Raw genomic sequence first — 23,725 nt, forward strand, 5'->3', positions numbered from 1 at the left:
TTTCTGTTCTAGGACAGAGATGTGATCTTAATCGTCTCCTCCCTTACTTGTTCCTTATCTCTGCCTTCAGTCAGTATCCAGAACATGAGCCTGCCTGGTTGGGTGGTATTTCTGCTCCTGCTGACTTGGGCTGACCTCCCAGGGCTTCTCCCTGCCCCACCTGACTCACAGCACGGGAAGGCCTCTCCTTAAGCCAATTCCTGGCCACCTGCTCGCCAGCCTGTCTGAAACCCAGAGAAACGATGACTCCCCATGCTCTGAATCACTTCCATTTCCCCCTTAGTTACTGGCTCAGAGACCTAATCCTTAGCCAGGTGAGTGGCTAATCGAATTAATTAAATCATAAAAATTCTGTAAAGTCTAACAAGGTTACATGGGTCATACTTCCAGGAACATAAACATTTGAATAAAGCAGCGACTCCACGTGTAAGGCTTCCTCCACAGAGCAAGGAGGCAGTGGAGAGGATGGCGAGGCGCACAGCTGCGGCTGCGCATGCACAGAGCTGGACCACGTGGGGCGCGCTGCGGAAGGGCTCCCGTCCCTCCCACTTGTGCTGCAACCCAGTCGTGTGGGGCAACAGATTCTCCCACTGGACGTCAGATCGTCTTCAGGTCGTTTACACCCACTGTGAATTACCACCAGCTCATTTCAGGCTGACTTGCCGGGGGACTGGTCTTCGGGAGCAGAATTTAGGGGCGCGAGCTCAGCCTCACCGGCTGGGCCGCAGAGGGCAGAGCGTTTCTGCAGAAGAGTTGCGCCCATCCTGCACAGCCTGGGGGGTCTGAGACCCCAGGGGGCTGCATGCAGCACGCGGGCTGGCCCACAGCCTAGAAGAGTCGAGCTCTGGCCCGATCCGCGCTGCCACCTTCTGCTGGTACAGGCAGGTAGGCGCCGCGTCTCACTGTCCCCTCGGTCTGGCCCTGCGCTGGGGGACCCCACTGATGCCCTCAGGTGGGGGCTCTGGGCCTCCGTGCTTCGATATAAACAGTCTGGTATGGTGACGATGTGCAGCAGGTGTTAGAATCTTAGGCTTCACAGTCAGCCTGGGTTCAAATATGGCCCTGTTTCCGAAATTCTAGCCCTGTTACCTCGCAGGTTTGGGGAAATGAAGTGGATCACTGCTCCTGGCACATTAGAAGCGCTAAGTGACAGCCATTATTTGTGGTACTCCTACTGGCTGTGTGTGGCCCTGCACTATTTCTTAACCCCTGTCCCTCAGTATCCTCAGCAAAGTCACGGTAAAGTTTAACTGAGGAGTTCATTGTGAGGAACAGGAGATGATGTAAGTCCAGCACTGACTGCAGTGAATGGGGTGGGCATTATTGTATTATAATGGGGGCTGATATCTTCCGGCTGAGGGAGACTGTGGGCAAACATCAGCAGAGGCCTCCTCCTTGAGCAGTGAGTGGGGTAAGTCAAGTGGCATCCAAGCTCTAGGGGAACTCAAATGCTCTTTCTAGTCCTACATCCCATGACACATTCTCCCTGTGTGCATTTCTCTTCTGCGTCAGATGCAAACAACAGTACACACCGTAATCTCAGCCTCCACTGAAGTGTTCCTTGCATGAATGAGCTGACGTTTAGGGCAATGGAGAACTGTGGAAAAGAGTGGAAGCTGAGAAGTAGAAAATGTCTAAGTCTTGGATTCTGGAACACATGGTCCCTGGATGGCCCCTTTCCCACCATGCTACCAAAGTCTTGCCCAGCACCTGGCAAGTTGCACCAGCTCTAACCTTCTTCAACAGGCAAGGTGCACCTTACCTTCAGGCTAATCTGGTTGGTCTCATTGGTCTCCAGAGGAAAGATATTTTCAGGAGGAATGTGGGACCATTTTTTCTGACGAAGTTCATGTTCTTTTTTATATTTTCTGTGAAAAGAATAGAACCAGCCAATAGGTTTTTATTAGTATTCATGCCATTCAGCTTCTGGACACAAGGAGAAATTTAGAACCCTGATATCCTCCAGGTAGGTAGGAGGTGAGCGAGCCTAGCCCATGGGGTAACTCCATGTTGCCCAAACTCGTGACTGCTGGCCATGAGTGGACCTGTAAGGATTTCTGATGGTCTTGCATATTCTTCCTTTTTTTTCATTTCATTTCATTTTCTCAGGCCTTCACTCAGGTCAGCCCTTACTATAATAAAGAATCTGAACTGCAGACATGGAAAGAGGGAGGAAAAAACAGAGGAAAGAAAAAATTCTAAACCGGTAAGCTTGAGAGGCAAAAGTATTTGTTTTTATGCCACCACAGAGTACACCAGATTCCTAAATAAGCCAATTCCTCTTATGCATTTGTACCTTGAAAAAAATGTGTATACTGTTGGTGGGAATGTAAATTGGTGCAACAGTATGGAACAGTAAAGCAGTATGGAGATTCCTCAAAAAACTAAAAATAGAAATACCATAGACCCAGTAACACTGCTTCTAGTGATTTACCTGAAGAAAACAAAATCTCTGATTCAAAAATATATAAGCAACCTCTATTTGTTCCATTATTTACATGAGCCAATATCTGGAAGCAACCAAAGAGTCCACCAATAGATGAATGGATTAAGATATTATACATATACATAATGGAATATATTATTCAGCCATATAAAAAGAAATCCTGCCATTTGCAACAACATGGATGGACCTAGAGGGTATTATGATAAGGGAAATGAGCCAGGTGGAGAAAAGCAAATACCATATGATTTCACTTGTATGTGGAATATAAAAACAGAACGAACAAAACAGCAGAAGACTAGTAGACACTGAGAAGTGACTGTTAGTTATCATGGGGGAGGGGTTGGGGGTAAGTACATAGGGTGCGTGAAGGAGAGAACGAGGCACAAAGATCTCAATCATAATATAAATTGTTCATGGGGATAGAAGTATAGAAGTACAGCATGGAGAACATAGTCAATAGTTCTGTAACATCTTTCTATGTTGACAGGTAATAACAATACAAGTTGGCGTGAGGATTTAATAATGTGAGTAACTGTTGAATTACTGTGCTGTATACTTGAAACCAATGTAATATTGTATATGAACTATGCTTCAATAAAAAATCTGTATAAAGAAAACAGAAAAGAACAGAAAATGTAACATGTGGCCCAACATTCAAAATATGAAAATTTTGTAATCATTTCCCCCACATAGTATAGATAAAGCAGAATTCTTGGGTTGTAGGAAATACACACTTACAACTTCACAGATATTGCCAAATTGTTTCCCAAGTGGTTGCACCAATTTACCTTGCCATTGTGAGAATCCCTGTTTCCTCCACGTTCTTAACAACATTTGGTATTATGAAACTTCTTGAAAACCATTATGATGTATGTGAAATGGTGTTTAAACATTGCTTTGTGGTTCATTTTCTTGATTACTAGAGAGATTAAGTATCTTTTAAAATATATTTTAGCTATTTGATGGAATATATGTAGTTGCCTAGTCATTCATTCATAATTTTACTCATTTTTTTCTATTACATTATTTGTCTTTTCCTTGTTAACTTACATGAGTTCCTTATATATTCTGCAACATAAATCTTTTGTCTTCTTATGTGTTGCAAATACCTTCCTCTAGTTAATTACTAATTATAACTTTGTTTTACAGGAAGTTTTGATTTTATGGCTACATTTATGTATTTTTCTTTTACAATTTTTTTTAACAAGTGAGAAATAGTTTCTTTCTTGAAATCATTTTCTATTAAGTTTTGAAGTTTGATCTTCACATTTACATATTTAATCCATTTACAATCCATATGGAATGAACTCCATCTTTGTGTATGGTTTCAGGTAGGGTTTTAATTTCGTTTTTCCATGTTGAAAGCCTACTGTTTCAACATCATTTCCTGACTTGTAATATCACCTCTGTTGAAGTCCAAGTTCTCACACTTGCTTGTGATTCTAGAATATATATTCTTTTCCAATGACCTATTTGTCTGTTCCTGAGCTTGTTTTTGCTTGTGGTCATTTGATAAATTCCTACTCACCTTCTCAAGGTCATTCATAATGCCTTTCTTAATGTCCCCTAAGCAGACATGGTTTTCTTCCTACTCTTCCATCTAACTGAGTATTCGTCTATTAAATACATATAAAATAGCATATTATTGGCCAATGATTATGATCCTAAGACTTGGAGGCAATTAGGCTTGTAGCCTGGAAGTCTCCCACACTTTCATCTCTGCACTCCAGGAAATTCTTAGGACCCAACAGAGCCAGCTGTCAGTAATATTGAATTAGAGGATGCCGTAAGTCCTTCACTACTTTTCTTCATAGGCTTGTAAGAAGGGTTGTAAAGGGAAAACTAAAGAAAAGCATCTGTGTGCCAGATCTTCTGGGAGACACATCATTGCTGTGGTCATTAGAAAACCCTATCTGTCTCCTGTGCTTAGAGAAGATGCAAAATGCCAGTTTCCACCTGTTACGGTCTCTTCCATTGTGATTTACCCCTGTCTTAAGCTGACACCCATTTGCACCTGGTTTCTGAGGAACAACAGCCACACCTGTGACATTGTTATTGCCTGGCTTTCCTCTTCCCCAGCCTTGGTTGCTGTTTATCCTCAACTAAATGGTCACCATACACTGTAGGTCATCTTTAAGATTTCTGGGCAACCCAGTTACAGGGTTCAAATTCTGTCTTCAGACTGAAGAGAACAATCTACTTGTTTTCTGGGAGGAAGTTTTAATTGACATGTAATAGGCTGGGCTCTCTCACTGTGAAAAACTAGGACACATAGACAAAAGTGTGTGATACAGAGAGAAAAACTGTTACCTGGTTTAGTTGGGAAATAGGGGTGATGCTGATAATAGGATGGAAAGTTTGGTGTGTTTGACACACACAGATTGGGAGGCAGTGTGGTATTCACTCATTTATATATTCAATAAATAATTCTGAGTATATGCCTTGTCTCTGGCAATGTGCTAAGCACCTCATATGTCCAAGTTGAGAAAATCAATCATGCAACCTATGGTCAGAAGGCCTGAGTTCTAGTTTTGGCCATGCACTCTACCTGGTGATGCAATTCCAGGCAAGCCATTTGGCTGAAGTAGAAGGTTTGGAGTCAGTGATTTCTAAAACCCCTCCCAGCTTGACATTATGTGATATAGAGACTTTGAAATTTCCCACAAAATACCAATAAAACACAGAAATAGCTATTTCCACTATAGAATGCCCATTATTTGTAGTCACTACATCTACCTTATTTCAACTCCTTGCAACAGTTCAGATGAGGACACTGAAGCTAATCAACGTGTTTAAGTTGCTAATATATGCTTAGGACCATAGAACTGGCAAATCACAGAACTGAAATTTGCGATCAGGTGTCTCTGACTCCAAGTTCTAACTGATGCACTTAGTAATATTCTGCTCTTAATAGAGTCTTTGATGCAGAATGCCTTCATGATGTAACAGCTATCTAGAGACCTTCTGGTGAATGTACATCATCATTACCAGACATCAGGCTTCTTCTCTCCCCCACTCCCTCTCCGAACCAAGAGAACAACAGGATAGAGTGGGTGTAGGTACCTCAGCACCAGAAGAGCAATTAGCAGGAGCAGAATCACAGTTCCTGTGAGAGTGAAGACTGCAATCAGCAGGACTTGAGGGCCTGTCACAGAAAAGACAGTGGAAAATGCATCAGTAAGGATCTTTAAAAAGAGAGTAAAAGTATTTCAAAGATCTAGTCATATAATATAATTTGAGGACAGGGACAAAGAGAGACCCTTTAAAAGGTATTTATCTTTTATTAATCACTTCATCGGCAATACAGATCCTGTGTCTGTGATCTCTGAAGGAAACTGGAATGTATCTACGGTAAGTGGCTTAATTTCAGCTATCCTGATAGTGTATACATCTTGTTTCTTACGGGAATCACCAAATGTTACAAGAACATAAAATAATTTCCGGCACACAGATCTTTTTCGTGAGAAGCCTACCTGATGCCTTTGAAACCAATATACCTGAGGACAATTCATAAACGAAGAAAGAAATAGCAATGTTTTAATAAAAGCACAAATTAGAGGACAAGTAAGTCAGTGTAGAATATTCAGTCAGTGTTGCCTACCAGTCCCTTCCAAGCCCTACCAGGTCATTGAGGGAAGCCAATGAAGAATGTAAGTGGTTTTATCTATTAGAACACTAGTATGGATATGGAGTCATATAAATGGAGGAATCTGAGCGGTTTGCCAAAGAGTAAGTGGAATTTCGGATGTGGATCCCACCCAAGGAAGCATTGAAGCAGAGTCTGTCTATGGAGAGGAATAAGCCTAGATTGAGAAGGACAATAACAATAACGAAATCGTACAAGAAAGTCATGGCTCGTATATGCCACAATGGATCCCTATTAGAATTAACGAATTCAAGAAGAAAAAAATGGAACAGATTCTAAACAATAGAGTGCTATTTAGCCTTATATAAATAATAATAATGAAAATGTTTACCAATTTCCAACTTATAGAATCAACTTATAGCTAAATGACAGAGGGCTTCCTTATAGCTACCAAATAAATATTATCAGCTATAACAAATTAAGGAAAATACAGAAGAATTTTGGAGGTGTGAAGGAGATAAAAAGAAGGATAGAGACACTGACATCTTCATCTTACAAAACTGGGAAGCAAGAAGCTTTATAAAGACCAACATTAGAATATCATACATATGAGTTAAAATTGCAAAAGCACCCAATAAACGTATTTACAAAAAAGATATAACAATATTGAGAAGAGTTGAGAGAAGAGTGGGGCTAGTAAAGATGAACTAAATCTTCCTTTATCAACACAAGAAATAGATAGGCTGCATTGTTTACAATAGCCCAGATATGGAAGCAACAAAGTGTCCATCAATAGATGAATGGATAAAGGAGAGGTGGTACATACACACAATGAAATATTATTCAGCCATAGGAAAGAAGGAAATCCTGCCATTTGCAACAACATGGATGGAGCTATAGAGGGTATTATGCTAAGTGAAATAAGCCAGGTGGAGAAAGACAAATACCATATTATTTCACTTATTTGTGGAATATAAGAACAAAATAAAACAAAATGGACAAAATAGCAGTAGACTTATAGACACAGACATGACTGGTGGTTAACATGTGGGAGGGGTTGGAGTGAGAGGGTGAGGAGGGTGATGGCGATAAAGGGTCGTATAAATTTTTAATCATAACGTAAGTTGGAAACAAGGATGGTAGTACAGCATGGAGAATATAGCCAATGATTCTGCAATGTTGACAGATAGTAACTGCACTGGTTGGGGTGAAGACTTGGAGACAAATAATAGGACTTTGCCTAAAAGCTAGACTTCCTCTTCACTCATTCCAATTAGATTAATGGAAAACCCAAGTAACAAAATACTGCCATCTTTAAGTCATTCTGACATCAGATTTAAGTAAGATTTCTCCAAAAATCACTGTTCCATCATGTTATGTCCTTTCTTCTAATGCAGTAGCCACTTCTTTCTGAGGTAGAGGGTTTAGTTTGGGGCTAACACTGCTGCACCTTTCTCTACAGGGTGGATTTGACAGATTTATGCTTTGCTGACATACGGCTTTTCCTCTGCTTGATGCCTTGTTTTCTGCTAAGGGAAATTTTTTAATGGTGAAAATTTTAGCTCTGGGTTTCTGTTCTCCTAGGGCAGAAATAAATTAATGTCTTGGATCTGGAGTGGCATTTATGGGCATGTTTGACTTCGGTGAATCCTGTTTGCTCTGTAATTGCCACTTGCATCACCATACCACCACTACCATCACCACCGCTCTCATCCCAACCCCTGACAAAAGCCAAAAATGAGGACGAGAAATAGCATCTCAACAGTGCACAGACGATATTACATCAGTCTACAGAAAGTACACATGTCCTAGACTAGAGCCTGTGCTGCAGGGACTGTGGGGGACTCCCACCTGCTGAGTCCTGAACCCATCTCAACTCCTGTCTACCTCCCACAGTGTCAACATCTCGCTGCACCAAGTATAGTTATGATATTTAAATATATTATATGCTGTTTGAATAAAGCAGCTTTTTTTAGTTTTGCTTATGTCACTCAAGTCCCAGCGTTACATTAGTTCAAAGGTGAGCTTCTGCTGCCATCTGGTGGCTGTTGTGGTTATCACATTGTTGAATGCAGAAGAGTTTGTAACCCCAAGATCATACGACATGGTAGTTGGAGAGAACCTTAGGATCAACTAACAAATCTGATTTTGTAGAGGAAGAAATACATACTTAGGGAAGCAAATTGACTGAAAGTAACACAGTGTAGACTAGTGCTGAGTAGAAACTTACTCATATTCCTTCCAAGGTAGTGAGTTGGGGCGAGCAGACATGAATAAAGAATAAACCCTACACTACACTTGTGTAGTATGTGTAAGCAAATAAGTGTGATATAAGTACTATGCTGGAAGTCTGGTAGGATAAAGGCAAGATCAGTAATCTGGGATCTAAGAAAAGCTTAGGAAAAGTGAATTTAAGTTGAATACTGAAGATGAGTGGTTGCTTACCCGTTGTAGGGGGGAGTGACATATTTTAGAGAAAGTAGCATCAATAAGGACACAGGGGCATGAAGCTGCAAGACCTTTCTAAGGAAATAGGAGCAAGTGCAGAGAGTGGAAATATTTCAAGTGAGTGAAAGACAAGGCTGGATTGCAGACGTTTTGTGCTATAATAAGTAATTTGGGCTTTATTCTGTAGGTAAAGTGGAGCTGTCCATTGAGGTGTTAGCAACAGTGAGTGCTGTAATGTGACTGGATTCATGCTTCAATCTGGTGGCAGTGTTGGTTAGAGGTGGACAGGAGGCAGGACAGAAGCAGGAAGTTTGTTGGATGTTCTTGTAACCCAGGAGGCAGATGATGTCAGCATGGATGAAGAACAGCAAACAAATATGCATTGTCCATTGCCATGTCCAGGTGCTTGGAATGTTGTCTGGCACTAGGCAGTCTTTGTGGAGGGAGTGAAATGACAGTGATGGTGTCATCTCCAGATGAAACATTTGATTACTTATTTGGCAGTTGTGTATACAGACAAAAGACTGGTGAATATCTTATTTATATACCATTTGAAAGATTGAGTTACTTTATTTATAAAATTTAAAACTAAATGCAGTTAACAGTTAAGTAATGTAAAGCTCTAGGTAACTGAATTTTCTGGTTAAATGATGGTAAAGTGAAGTTGCCCAGGATGTTGCAATGTCCCCGTAATATGAATGATATAACATGAATATTAATGTGATCTCTTTTAGGTAAATAATGAGCGTGCTCTCAAAGATAACTTATTGAGAAGTTCAGCATTTTACAAAGCTCAGGCCCTTCTATTCAATAACCAAAATATCTAAACCCCCTTCAAGGACACATATTAAAAATACAAACCTAACATTGCCACTGAGGGCTATAATTAAGGAAAAGAAAAAATAATTTTCACTCAAGAGGTTACAAAGAAAGAAGTAGAGAGTTGCCAAAGTCCATGGAAAAGGTATATTTCAGTGGTCAAATTTTGGTTAAATGTAGGAAGCTTGCAGATGGTTCTAGAGACAATTAAAAAAAGCTTGCTAATGAAAAGAAATAAACTTTAAAAAGCAATGATAACAGTAAATCTGAAGTCAGCTCAGAGTTGCTTATTATTTAGAAGAATGGGATCTGCACTTCTCACCTCCCTCTTTATTTTAGTCAACTGCTCATGCTTATTGGATAAAAATACAGGGATCACTTTTAACTAGATTTGATTCTTGGAACACAGGAGGACTTAGAAACATGGCTACAGCTGTAACACAAGCAAGTCCATCCAGTCAGAACTGTTAAGTTGGATCAACCTTTCAGTCAGAGTTTCTCTGACTATAAAGCAAGACTAGGAGAGAAATATTTCTAGTTTATAATTTTTAAAAAATTTTAAATGATAAATTAATATAGAGTCATTATGGAAAATTAGGAAAATTAAGAAAAACATAAAAAAGCAAAAAGTCTTCTAGGATCCTATTAGAGGCTACCACTGTTTATACTTCAGCATATTTCTTTACAGTCTTATTGCTATACATTGTTTTACGAAGTTAGGAACCCATTAAATACAAAAACTGTATTTTCCTATTACTTTGCATCATAAGTATTCCCATGTTGCTTAAAATTCTTTGTAAGTACTGCAAAATTCTTTGTAGGTACTGTAAATAATCAGTTGCATGATCCATTTATGAACATATAATTTTCTAAATCATTTCATTAATGCTGTTTGCGCTTTTTTTTGCATTTTTTGTTCAATTTAAACTTTTATGCCCTAAAAAATAGATAAGTAATGTGGAATTACTTTTCATTATGGTAAGCCTTGACCAAACCAGTCATGGACAGTCTGTCTGGAGACCTTGTGGCCAGTATTATATAGCTGCATTGCAAGTTGCGCCAGTGGAGTCCTGGTCATATTAGAGCTTTCCAGGACGTGACAGGACCCTCATCTTAAGCAGGTGGATAACCATGATGACCATTATACCAGTGTGCGTCTATGATGGAATGGGGGACACTCTAGAGGCCATGTTCATTGATCACCACTCAGCCTGGTGATGTCAAATATTCCTTGCCGAAATATGTATCCTTTGAGTTTGTAAAATTTAAATGAAGTAAGAATATATGTCCCTGTGCTCATTTTACCAACTGTCAAACCTAGTTTTCTATGGGATAACTTATGTGAAATGGCAGGTGCACACATAGTAAGGATATGTATCATTAAATTAGGATAGGGATATTAACAGTATTTAATCAAGACTGTAATATAATTCATTGGACACGGAAATAATTTACAAACCTTGCAAAATCCAATTCAGACAATCAAAATCGAAACAAAACCAAAACATAAGCTAATTGCATAAACCATAGACTTTACTCATCTTACCAGAAAAACAACTTCAGGGAAAAAATTCACTAAGGATATCTTACCCCGGCCTGGAATATCATTAGGAAGTTTATGGTTCTTCCAGATGAATATTGGGTTTGTCTCTGCTGAAGTAGTCTTATTTTTGTGTGTGTCATAGGTCAAAAGACGCTTGTACTGTGTCAGGCATGAAACAAAGGATAAATAGAAAAAGACATTTTTAAAACGACTTACGATGAAATAGTCCTGTATTTCACAGTAACACTTCGCAGTGAAACAAGGAAATTAAATGTTAACCATCCAGGAGTTAGCTGGGATCCATTTACTGGTTCACACCATGAATGTGGATTTAAGTTCCATGAGGGTCAATGAGAGCAGAAACTATAATCACATATATTAAGGATAGGAAATATCCTATATGATAGAAGTAGTTCTATTGAATCTCTACTGAGATCTACTCTAGATATAGATTAATGTATCTATAGCCCTATGTTTTGAGAATTAATCTTTGCTTTTCCCATATATACATATTATACAGCACAATTGATGACTTAGATTATTGAAAAATTCAACTAGATTTTCAGAGAGAGTAAGTGCATAGAACAACATTTTTGATTTTTAAGTGCAATCAGGAGGTGCAAATGACTTAGAGGGGAGTGTAATTAGCTTTGTAGTTACTACTAGTAACTAAATCATTGAGGGGATCTTATTTTTAAGGTAGTCCCATGGGATTTATGTTAAATATAACATTATATTAAAAGTTCAATATAGTCACTGAAAATTTTGGGTTTGTGTTCTGAAATACTACCCCCCAGGTTTCTGGTTTAACTTGTCAAATCTGGGCATCCTTTCTCTAGTTTTCCACATTTTCCATTACAGATATCTTTTACAAAGCTGGGTCAATATATATACTAAATATATGACTCAAGGATATCATAATGCTCACACTGGATGATTACATGAAAAAATGAGTAACTTTTTCTCTTAGATTTCTAGTAGTGTTAGGACCCAGCCTCTTAAGGAAAGAAAGCTTTCTGCTGATAATTTGGTTGGCTAGAACAGTGGCTTTCATCGTTTGTGATAGGCACAATGTTAGGTGACATAAAGACAGGTGTTTTATCTATAAATTAAATGCTGATCAACTAGCAACTGTGTGCCAGATAAGAAGCTAAGTACTGGAGACATGGAGAAGTAAGCCCTCTCCCTTTCTTTAAAGAACCTACTGTGTAGGTGATGAGAAAAGACATAGATAATGTGAATAAAAGCATAACATTACAGGGCTGTTTATATGTGCCAGAGGGATTACACAGTTAATGATTTTCATGAGTTCAGATGGAAAGAGCAGAGAATGTTTTGTTGAGATTTTCAGCTGTGGAAATGAATAAATAATTCTTAAGAGAGAACCATCTCATTGGTATCCAATCAGTAGCCTGGTCTTATAGCAATGTATTTTCGGTGGGTATTTTTTTGCATAGTAAATACCGTGGACATTCTGAATACAAAGTTCTACAGGTCAAATGGTTCAGCAACATTGCCCCAAATATGGTGTAACTGTGACTCTTTATAAAGAAATAGCTTCCAGATTGTAAAGATAACTTCTCTCATTCCTTCGCTTTTACTTGCCTGACAAGTTACCCCTCTTCACCCAGTCACCTCACCCCAAGTTCCTGATAAGAAGTCAGACCTACTTTGTTGTCATCCACAGAGGTATACAGAAGTGCCATGGTATTGTCAATATCTCCACAGTCATCCAAAGTCACAGGACCTGAATACCCTGGGACGAAATCCGAAAGAGAGGTCATTTTTGACTTCTTGATGGAAAGACCAGTTAGATCCTGATAGAGTGTATAAAATAGATTCAGATTGCTCCATATTTCACTGAAAAAGTCATTGACCTTAATGATCTGATCAGAGGGCATCTTTACTAGTTCTTGGCCCTGAGATCTCTGAAGGATGTGTTCATGACAGATGCAATTTAGTCAGAAGGAAAAATCTTTTTCATTGCATTTAGGATGGCACTAAGTGTAATCAGTCGGTAGAGTCCTCCTGATTACCAATGACAAGTTTCTGCTAAGAATATTTACTAAACTGGTAGCACAGGAAGTATGTAGGTCACTGTACAATCTAACTTTGATTTTAAGATGATCAGAATCCCTTGGCAATCACTTATTGGCTGAAGACACCAAGAAAATTACTTCATTTTCTGTCTTTATTTTTACTCCTCTATGAAATAATAGTATAGGATGAACCTGTGAAATGGCTGTTTAGGTTAAGAAAAAGATCTACTATCCACAGTTTCACATGGTTTGCTTTGTGTTCACTATGCCAGGCTCTGTGCTGTGCTTTATGTGCATTTATTATTTTAGTTTTTCTGAAATACCGTGATACAGATACTATTACTATTTCCATTTTATTGATGATAAAACGGAGGTCAGAGATACTAAACAACTTGCTCCCAGTTATATAGCTACTAAGTGACAAAATTAGGAAACAGACAAATATCTCCTGGCTGTAAGCTTACATTAGTTGCCATTAAGATACTTGATCATGGCTACAGATATGAGAAAATTAATTAAGAATGCGTACAGGAGGATTCTGGGAAGATGGTAGAATATGAAGCACCCGAAACCTGTCATCTCTCCTAGACAACAATTGCCCTGGCAGAATCTGCCTGATGTAACTATCTTGGAACTCTGAAATATTTTGAAGGCTTGCATCTTCCAGAAAAAGGCTTAGATGGTAAATTGTGATTAATTTTGGTTTATAGCAGCTATCCATTCCCCTGCTCCTCAGTCTATGGCAGAGAGCTGTGCATATGTTCCTGGAGCAGCTAGCACACAGCTTGCAGGAGTCACTGAATAAAAAGAAGTCCCCTGTCCTCCAAATATTGACGATCTTTGCTCTGAGTGCTTATTGCTGGTTTTGATCACAGAGGTGTGGATGAAGAGGAGTATCCATTGTACCTTCCCGCATGTTGCAAACTCCTTTCCCTCTGCTGGTATTATTTTTAGGGGATCTAAAGGGCTGGTGCCTTTTTTACCCCCCTTCATTTTTCTGTTTCCCTTTGAGACCCAGACATTTAAGACTAGGACACTCAATCAACCATACATATTTGAGCAGGTGGAAGAAAAATTCAGTGAAGAGAGGATAATGGAAATAATCAAGTCTGAGGAACAGAAATAAAAAAGATTACGGAATAGTGAACAGAGCCTAAGGACTGCCATCTGCCTCACCAACATAGGCACTGTGCAAGTCCCAGAAAAAGAAGAGAGAGAAAGGATAGACAAAATACTTGAAGAAATAATGGCCCCAAACTTCCCAAATTTGATGAAATAGGTAAAAGAAACATCCAAGAAGCTCAGTAAACTCCAATAGGATAAATTCAAGAGATCCACACTGAGACACATATTATCAAACTATCAAAAGACAAAGAGAATTTTGAAAGCAGCAGGAGAGAAGTGACTCTGTAAGATACTGAGCAAGATCTTTAGCATTAGAAGCTCTGAAGGCCAAAAGGTGGTTGGTTGATATATCCAAACTGTTAAAAGAAAAGAATTTCAACCAAGAATCCTTTATCCAGCAAAGCAGTCCTTCAAAGGTGGGGGGAAAGCAAGACATTCCAGATAAACAAAAGCTAAGGAGTTGCCCTCCAAGATCTGCCCTCCAAAAAACGTTTCAGGTAGAAATGTAAGGACACCAGGTAGTAACCTGAAGCCATACAAAAAAATAAAGATCTCAGTAAATACGAACACATGGGCAATTATAAAATCTAGTATTAGTGTAACAATGGTATGTAATTTCATTTTTTATGTTTCACATGATTTAAGAGATTAATATATTTTTTAAGAAATTAGTCTTGACACTGAGAAGTGACCCGTGGTTACCATGGGGGAGGGGTCGGGTGGCTGCTTGTCCCCGCGGCCCCCCCCCCGCTTCTTTAGGGGAGAAGCGATCTCTTCCTGTCACTGTCATTCACTCCAGACACTGGCGCAGCCCTCAGCCTTTAGTGCTGGGCTTCTGCTGCCTCTAAAGTCAAGAGAGGATTCACTCTGCAGTAGGATAAATGTTCTGCAGGATAAAGATTTAGGCAAAATACAGAAGGCAAGTATCACTGGCCTACTTTTATATTAAATCTAAAAGGAAATTTCCTCAGATGAAATCTGAGAAATAGAATATGAAAGTTTGAGGAGGGCTTGTGCAGAAAGGAAATATTAATTGAAGTTGAGAGGGACATGTGCTGGGAACTTTGGTGTGGCATTGGCTGAGAAGTTTTGGTAGAGGGTAACATATCCTGAAGGACAGAAAGGAGATACAGAAAGACCAAACTCAAACTACACATATCTCTCTTCTTGCTAATCTCCAAGCAGTCAGGACATCACTGCTCAACATGCCCTGTGATGAGATGAGCTTGTTCATAAGTACAGGGTCTGAGCTACATGCTCTTTCTTTGAGATCTGAAGATTCTGAAATTCTAAGCACACACTGGAGTGTGGTTATCAGTAATGGCATCCCTAAAGTCTATGCAATAATGTTCACCTCCAGTTAAGGAACATTTAGCTCTTGATCCATTTATTGCCAAACCTTTCCTTCCCAAAGTCCATCCACACAGCCGTATTTCTTTAGCTTCCTATAGAGAGTGTTAGTTAAATTTTGTTGTCATTGCTGTTTGCTCTTAGGAGACCAGTACCTTCAAAAGTGAGGTTCCTGAAAGCCTGAGCAAATTTGGGGCTGGTAACATCATCTCCATTTTCAAGAAAGATCTTCAGCATGTGTCCAAAGAGCAATACTCCATCCAGGTAGGCAAGAGCAAAATCATTTTTTGCCTGAATGAGAGAGGAAAATCTTAACATGAGTTCCAAAAAAGAGACTGCAGTTTTGAGTCTGGAGCAAAACGTCCTTGGAGTCAGCACGTAACTGGAAAGAGAAAGGGATATTAGGGGAATTGTAGGGTGGTATTAAAGGAGACTGGAAAATAGCTCCTTGGCCCAGAGCTCTTTATTATCCCTCTGTCACAATTCTGCCTTCTCCTGGGACCAATAAACTGGGAGCATTGCCTTTAGGAAAGTAACTGCAAGCCCTTGGGCTTCCCACGATGCCAAAGCAGATCGTTCCAACCAGGAACGACAACATGCAGCATTTTCATAATCATTGTAAGATTTTATATAGAAATAACACTTGCTTCTAATGTAATGTTTCCACCCAGAGTGAAAGAGAATGACAATAAAAACAAGCCCCCACTTTTCAGTACCCTGAATGAGGTAGGGAGTTTTGATGGATGATACCATTGAACTTCACTGCTTTGAAGACAGTTCTGATTGGTTTTACATCAGGCCACAGATGTCTGCCCTGGAGAATGTAAAGGAGGGGGTCAGAACTCCTTGACCTCTGTGACAGTTGCAGGGTTGGGTTGTGGATTAAAAGCTCTGTGACCCCCTGAGACTCTGAGTACTGGCAGCTCAGGGACGTTGGATTTCCTCCCTGTGAAAAGTACACCTTGCCAGAGCCTGGCAGCTGTGCAAATGGTACTGAATACTATGCCCAGAAGTATATTTGTAGCAAATATAAATAAAATACAAAAAGGAAAAAATAAAAACACCTCATTGGTTTCAGGGTCTGTGCTGGAATCACTCCATGAAAAGAATTCAGTTAAGACCCAGCCCCATAAGGGGTTGTAGCCCTCATTTTGGTGGGATTATAAAAAGCAGGGTTGTAAAACAGAGGGCTTAGAACAGCTAGTCTAAAAAAGCTGTGATACTCCCAGCAGTACCCAACTTTCCTTACAGATCTTCTGGCCTGGCTCTTGGTTTCCATCCCAAGGTGGCTCAGGGTCCTCAGGATGGCTCCTTCCCTCCTCTTCCTACTCCAAAACTGCTCTCAAGTGTCTCTTGGGGCAGAATACATACGATGAGTCTAATCACAGTGACTCACAGAGCCAATGTGATAGTAGAGTCAGGGGTCCTGCCTGACCACAAGGACCATGATTCAATGTCAGATTGGAAGTCCTTTTTCTGGGACAAATGCTAAACCAGATGGGATACTGGGTTAAGAGGAATAAATCTCTTAATCCTGGACAAATCTCAACAGTAGTCAACCTAATTGTAATAGAGGACCATGTCTTAATCTGGGAATATTTATCTGTAAAGGTAGAATGTTGATATTGGTGTCAGCAGAAAGTTGCTTCGGGGTGTAGGGAATGTCATTTATTTTACACTGTTCAGTTCCTTCCTCCCCTAAATTAGCAGGTTTCTCACCTTCCCACACTTGCATTCTGATGTTACAGAAGTGTGCACTGTCGTGCTGGGCTAGAGCTTTGTCAGCAGGGATCCTGCTGTTACCCATAGCTGGACTCAGTCAACATTTGTTGAGTGAATCGGAACCAGTATAAGCATAATTGCTCATTTTAGAATTTAGGCCCCAAAGAGGATACCACCTAACCCTGGACAAATAAAATCATAGTACGTATATATATACTTACCAGTGTTAAACCCTTGAAGGAAGAACCATTTGAGGTGGAATTTTCAGGAGGAGGCAGAGTTAGAACAAGGACATTTTTCATATAATCAGGGGCTGTGACATTTTCCATGAAGTAATTGTTGCTGTAATAAAAGGCACGAGTTCCTCATAAAAATTAAGTTCCTCTAAAAACAGAGATGGAACTTCTGCAATTCACACAAACTGTAACATCTGTGTTAAAGTACTTTAAAACACTTTTTTGCCCCCAGACCTGCAAAACTTTCTAGTTTTCCTAGATAGGCTTATTTTCTTTGCTTGATTGAATAAGAGAACTTAGGCATCAGTGGTTAACACACACAGATGGGAAGGAAGAACAGATTACAGATACGTCTTTGAGGGAGGTTTTTGGGGGCTCGATATATGAGCTAATGCTTGCTTTCAAGACTTAATGACCCTTAATTTGTACCCAGAAACTTTCTTTTCCTTAAGTGCTCATAACAATTTAGAGATACTGGGATATGACAGAAATTTTATGAATTTCATTTACTTTTCAGCACAAGCATGAACAGATTAAACATTTTCTCTAACACTGTAAGCTTCTTGACATCAGCTAAATGACCCTGGTATATCCTCCACTCCTGGACAATAGTTGGCACATTGTGGCCCCTCAATACTCTCTGGGATTGAGCTGCAAATCACATGGTTTCTTAGCTTTCTAATCATTTGGATGTTTTCATATACAAAGAACCTGACATGTTTGAACTGCTGTAACTGGAAAGACCATCATTTAACCTTCAAACAGCAGGTGAACACATACAGCTTTGTACTGAGGACTGTGTTGCCTATTTTGTTCATATTATCACATCTAACTCTAAAAGCACCTGTATAAAGTGGACATCTTTATTCTCACTTTACACAGTGAGATGACTTACTCTCAGGACACTTAGTAATACCCAAAAGCCAGATGAACTAAAGTGTCAGATTAGAATTTGAACCCAAATTATGTCTAGCTGCAAGTGAATCTCATGGTGTTCCAAAAACATAGCCAGGTGTCCTTTAGAAAGAGTGACAAAGGAACGCCAACACTTTGGCAGTTGACTGAGGGTTTGCTCTATGCAAAATGACACCAACTTGGCTACACAGAGGACTCCTTCCAAAGGGCAAAGCACCTATTGAAAGCAGCTATCAGTGTGATTGTAAGAATGAAATGTTGATAATTTTGCACTCTTTCCTATTTTCTGCAGCTAAAAAAACCCAAATAGGTTGATTAAATTATCTTCATGCCCAACTAGGTGTCAGATAAACCTGCAGCTCCTATGCCTCATGTTTCTTAACACTGGAAAGTACATTTAGTGTGGGTAAAAAATGAGTAGGCAGTATAGGCCAGTCCAGTCCAATAGCTTCTGTTCTGAGTATGGACAGGTAATAATGATACAGTAGATAAGTGAAGTCACATGATCAAGCTGAAGGGGCAAGGAGCACAGGCACACCAGTGACACCTTTCAGCTTATTCTGACTAAAATACCACCTTGGCACAGTTTGTGGGGTCTCCAATCATATTAGAAGATGAGTGGCAAAAAGAGGGGATGACATAAAAGGTGGTTTCTGTCCTCCAGAATTTTCTTTCCTTAGTTCCAGAGAAGTAGAGTGGAGGAGATCACTACCTAGTGACTGTATCACAGAGGGCAGAATAATTGTGTATATCAAACTCATTTACCTAGAACTTTCCTTTCGTGAAAGGTAGCCAAAGGAAAAATAATATGGGGCCAAAGGCTGTTGGCAATCAAAGGCATGGATACGGCCCAATTTTCAGAAACAAAATTATTGGGTTATTAGTTGATTTATTACTGACTAGAAAAGACCTTAAAATCAGGCTGGAAACTAGTATCCTTATAGAAGAATGGACATGTGGGGTTAGTGGGGTTTTCATAAAGCTTTTGTATTTAGACATGACAGTGATGTCAAAGTTACGCATGTCTTACTAAGGCTACAATTAATTAAATAAGAATGAGGGTGTGATGAAGAAGGCATGAATCACTGGTTAAAAATATTCTCATCATACTGAACCCCATGTGAGGCCGTGCAGAGCAAGAGAGGAGAATGAGTCTCCTGGAAGCCTTGGGGTGTTTCCTTTCTGAAAGGAGGAGAGCTCCCCCAAACATCACACCTACTTGAAGAGATCCACTAGAATGATGACAGTGTCTTCAGCCTCTGGCCGGTCACCCTTGAGGGAGTAGACAATGTCTGGTGTACCACACATAACAATCACTGGAAGAGACAGAGCAAGACAAGGAGAGAAATATGCAATGGTCTATATAAAATAGGGAGGGAACAAGGTGCCTGAACTTGAACCCAGTATTTTATGGTTATCCATGCTACATCTGTATTTTAGGATGAACACCCATTCCTCAAATTACTTCCCCATTTTTTATTTATAGTCATAGAGTTAGAGCTTCATGGGATCTTAAAAAGAATTATCCAGTCCATTCCATTAATTTCATCCATTTAAGGAGACTGAAGCCAACATGTCAAAGACTTAAAGAGTAAGTAGAAGACAGATAGTTCTGACATTCAAATTTATGAGTCCAGGCTCGAGTAGCTACAAAAATGATTTTCATTGATGAGTGAATTACAACTCACCATTTGTAAAGTGTTTGCAAAAGATATAGTATAAGTTAATGTGAGGATTTGTGAGGTCTTCCTAAGTAACATTTCTTGGGCTTTGTTTGTAGCTTCTTAACTCAGAATCGGTGTTAGTGGTTTCAGCATGGAGTCCAGTCTGGTTCTACAAGCTCTGCTACTCCTTGCACCATATTTCCCAAAGGCATGACTTCATAAGTAAGAGTAGTTGGGGACATTTCATTAGATCTTTTTATACACTGTGTTGTCCCGTTGAATTGTAAACTATGCATCTTTTTTCCTTATATCTTTGTCAATGTTTTACAAATGGAAGGTTCTTAATGTAACAAAAGCTTAATAATGACAGTTGGTGATGATTTGACTGATGCCAGGAAATCCTGCCATGCAAGCATCTTCCCTCGTAGGATATTCCCACAGTTGATTCCTTTGCTCCTGACATATTTTTATATGTAGAGAGAATTGTGTGGGAAGTGGAACAAATCACCTAATAATTTAGTGAGGATGATTTTATCGCATTAGCCTTTCACATTTGGTCTGCAACTAGGAGATAATTGGGTTGGTGAGATACAGAGAGATTAAAAGAAAGGGACACAATCTCTTACCTTTCTAATTTTGTTTGAGGCCAGATATCCATAAATATATCCTCTTGGTCATCAGAAGACCAGGGTTCAAAATGTATGAGGATTAGTCACAAATCCAATAATATATTGGATCAAAGTGAACTTTAAAAAATGGTTTATTGATGATTACTTTCATGATGTTAATATATTTGCTCAACACTACTTTTCTAATTTCTCTAATAATGTGTTAACCAACAAAAGGAACAATGCAATGGAGTTGCATGCAACTACAGATATCCCCAAATATACAAAATACGTTGCCGTAATGGTGATAGCTCTGTGGTGGTGACTTGGCAAAATGACTCAGATGGATGTGTAGTTGTGAGGAAGAGGTTGGCAAAAATTGTCTTTGTGCCTGCTTACCATTACTTTTCCTGTTCTGGTTTGTTAAGATATCCTGAAACTGGTCATCTCGTCTCAACATCTCCTTGAAGCTAAGTTCCTGAGAAAAGTAGGAAACTCCAGCCTCAAGAGCATTGAGGTACCTAAACAGAAAAAAAAAAAAAAGAAACTAAGAAATCAGCTTAGTTTTTTTCATGGCCTTCTATTTGGTTTGCTCATTGTTTACAGATCTGTCCTGGGACTCATAGTTCTTAAATTCATTTCCACTATTAACACAATAGACAATATACATCATGATACCAGTGGCTGGGATTATGGATTGTCTAATTTAGCAAAAGTATAGAGGAAGTTTTAGGGAATCTTTACATATATAATCTTTGTATATATATATGTATATGTATATATATGTAAGATATGTATATATACAAGTTGTGTGTGTGTGTATATAAAAATCATGTATATATACAAAAATTGCAGATAATTGGTGGGTCCCTTGGATGACTTCCTATTATTTGCAGAAGGAAGGCCATCCTGCTCTATGAACCAGCTCCATTATCACAGATAAGTTGAAAGTTGGGTCTGTAATGCAGACATTCAGAGTTGATAGGAATAATTCTTCCTCTTGTGTGACAAGGACTTCTGTGTGTTCTACGTTTGCTCCCAAGTTTCTCAGATAAGGCCTGGGGATGATTCTTATAGTTCCCTGGACATGCATTCCTGGTGGTACCCTGTAGCAGTTAGTCTTCTGCATGTTTAGATAAAGAGAGTTCAGAACTAAGCAGCATCGTGGAGGTACAGACAGTAACTGAACCAAAAGATTCTTTCTGCCACCTTTGCAGGAGTTGTGTGAACCTTGTAATTTTCTTTTAGAAATGATGCCCAATATCCTGTTTTCCCCATTCCTCCAACCAGACCCTCTGAAAAGCTCTGAGAGAAATTATTTCTGATCAATTGTGGGTATATGCAGAATGCATATTCTTTGGTATCATATCTTGCACAGTAATGTAAAAGTATTAACTTCTGTTTTCATTTTCCTTCTCTATAAAATGGAGATCAGAGTATTTGTTTTTTAGAAGGTTTACTGTGGGAAATCAATAAAACTAATGTGAAAACCCTTCAAAAACTAGAAAGAGTATTAAGAACGCAATTTATGTTGATTATATTTGTGATACTCTGTTTCCTTTGCTCTTGATTGTGTATAAGCACGTGGGCTGGTGTCCATTCCCAGTGCTGGTACTTTGGGAAGGTGCATCTGATAATAACCAGGTGGCTTACTATGATTCTCTGGCTTCTCTCCATGCTAAGTGCAAGAAAAATATTAATGGTCCTGCTTACCAGAAACAGTCCTCAGACTCAGTACTATTCTTGAAAACATATGCAGTATTCCAGGAAAAAGTTTTGAATGGCAAATCATTGACTTTCCAAAAGTTAACCAAGAAGTACATCAACTTCCTAGCTGGAGACATCAGCCTTGTTAAAGTTTCTTTGTAGTCACATGACAATCCAAAACTTCCAGCTGATATCATGGGATAATTCAAATCTGTGTCAAGGCTACACCAAAGGTGAGAAAGAAACCATTATCAGGATGGTCTTAAGTAGTAAAAATAAGATCCCTCTGTAACTTGTAAATAGTAAGAATGAAACAGGATCATTCAAGAAGGTTTCTGACTTATATAGGTGTCCCTCCTACACAGGTGAATTTTAAAACAATGGTTACCAAGCATATGCTATGTTCTAAGCACACTCTAGGTGTTCCCATGTACATGTGGCTTGGTTACTTTGAGTTATCCTAAAATAGTTGTCATTCAGATTGTCATTTAGGCTGGAACATACAGACTTTGGGGAGTAAGAAAATAGCAGACAGGACAGCATAGCTACCACAAATATTGAAAGAGGCCGCCTACACCTTTCCCTGCGTGTATTGCCTTATTTACAGCTCTTCTAAGCACTCGCCATGTTCACAGTCAATTTTACCTTTTTTTATTTCTCAAAACTCTTCCTTATCTTGATTTTCCCAATTATTTTAGCATTTTTAGATCTCAAAGCCTTTTATTCTACTTTCCATTCCTCACTCCAACATCTGATGGGTTATAAAATGCTATCGATTCTACCTGTAAATATTTTGCAAAGCTGCCAGCCCCTTCCGTGTCCACCACTCTCATGCTAATTCAGGCCCTCCTCCCAGCAGACCTTGTATCAGCCTCCTTGCTGCCCCCTTCACTGTGGTCAACCATTCTTCCCAGAGTCGAGCCACTCCTTACGGCACTTCCCTACTCAACTCTCGTGATTTCTGGTGCAAATCTAAATACCCTTCCCTCACCTGTAACTCATGACTTCTCCAATGTAGGCCTACTTAATTGTTTTGGTTTTCTATTATTCCCTTAGACACCTCTTGCACTCCAGTTAATACAGACTTCCACAATTTTTCTACCCTTCCCGACTGCTTTGCTTTTACACATACTATTCCTCTGTGTAGTGGAATGCTTATCCCCTCATCTCTACCCATTAAAACTGTACCCATTCTTCAGCACTCAACCCGTATACCATGCTCTTCATGCAGTTTTCTCCCCCTTTAAGCTGAACTCCCGCAACCAGAGGTGACTATTCCCTTTGGTGCATCCCACCGCATCTTGTTTCTGCTTCTCTAAGGGCACCTATCTCGCTCTGCCTTGTATTGGGCACCAGTGTCCTTGTCACCTTCTCTATTTTGCTGTCAGGGCCTGTGTTTTATTTATTTCTCTTCTCTGATAAAACCACAATGCTTCTTTGCCCATAGAAGGTCCTTATAAATGGTGAGTTGGTTTTTTCAAATCCTCCTTTCCTTCTGGGCACACTCTACAGCAGTA

The 23,725-nt window shown here is 39.4% G+C and overlaps 1 protein-coding gene across 2 annotated transcripts in view; it reads right to left on the minus strand.

Moving 5' to 3' along the window:
* The window catches only part of GUCY2C (guanylate cyclase 2C), a 59,508-nt gene that overhangs the window by 27,634 nt on the left and 8,149 nt on the right, over window positions 1-23,725 (minus strand). For both annotated transcript variants that reach the window (XM_036909303.2, XM_036909294.2), the window contains exons 4-12: window positions 22,215-22,430; window positions 20,901-21,022; window positions 19,449-19,545; window positions 17,300-17,420; window positions 15,512-15,647; window positions 12,513-12,598; window positions 10,890-11,001; window positions 5,510-5,591; window positions 1,763-1,868 (exon numbers count right to left, since the gene is read on the minus strand). In XM_036909303.2, the coding sequence (XP_036765198.1) occupies window positions 1,763-1,868; window positions 5,510-5,591; window positions 10,890-11,001; window positions 12,513-12,598; window positions 15,512-15,647; window positions 17,300-17,420; window positions 19,449-19,545; window positions 20,901-21,022; window positions 22,215-22,430 (1,078 nt within the window). The remainder of the gene's footprint in view (window positions 1-1,762; window positions 1,869-5,509; window positions 5,592-10,889; window positions 11,002-12,512; window positions 12,599-15,511; window positions 15,648-17,299; window positions 17,421-19,448; window positions 19,546-20,900; window positions 21,023-22,214; window positions 22,431-23,725) is intronic.

Source organism: Manis pentadactyla, chromosome 14, assembly GCF_030020395.1.
Source record: "Manis pentadactyla isolate mManPen7 chromosome 14, mManPen7.hap1, whole genome shotgun sequence".
NCBI lineage: Eukaryota > Metazoa > Chordata > Mammalia > Pholidota > Manidae > Manis > Manis pentadactyla.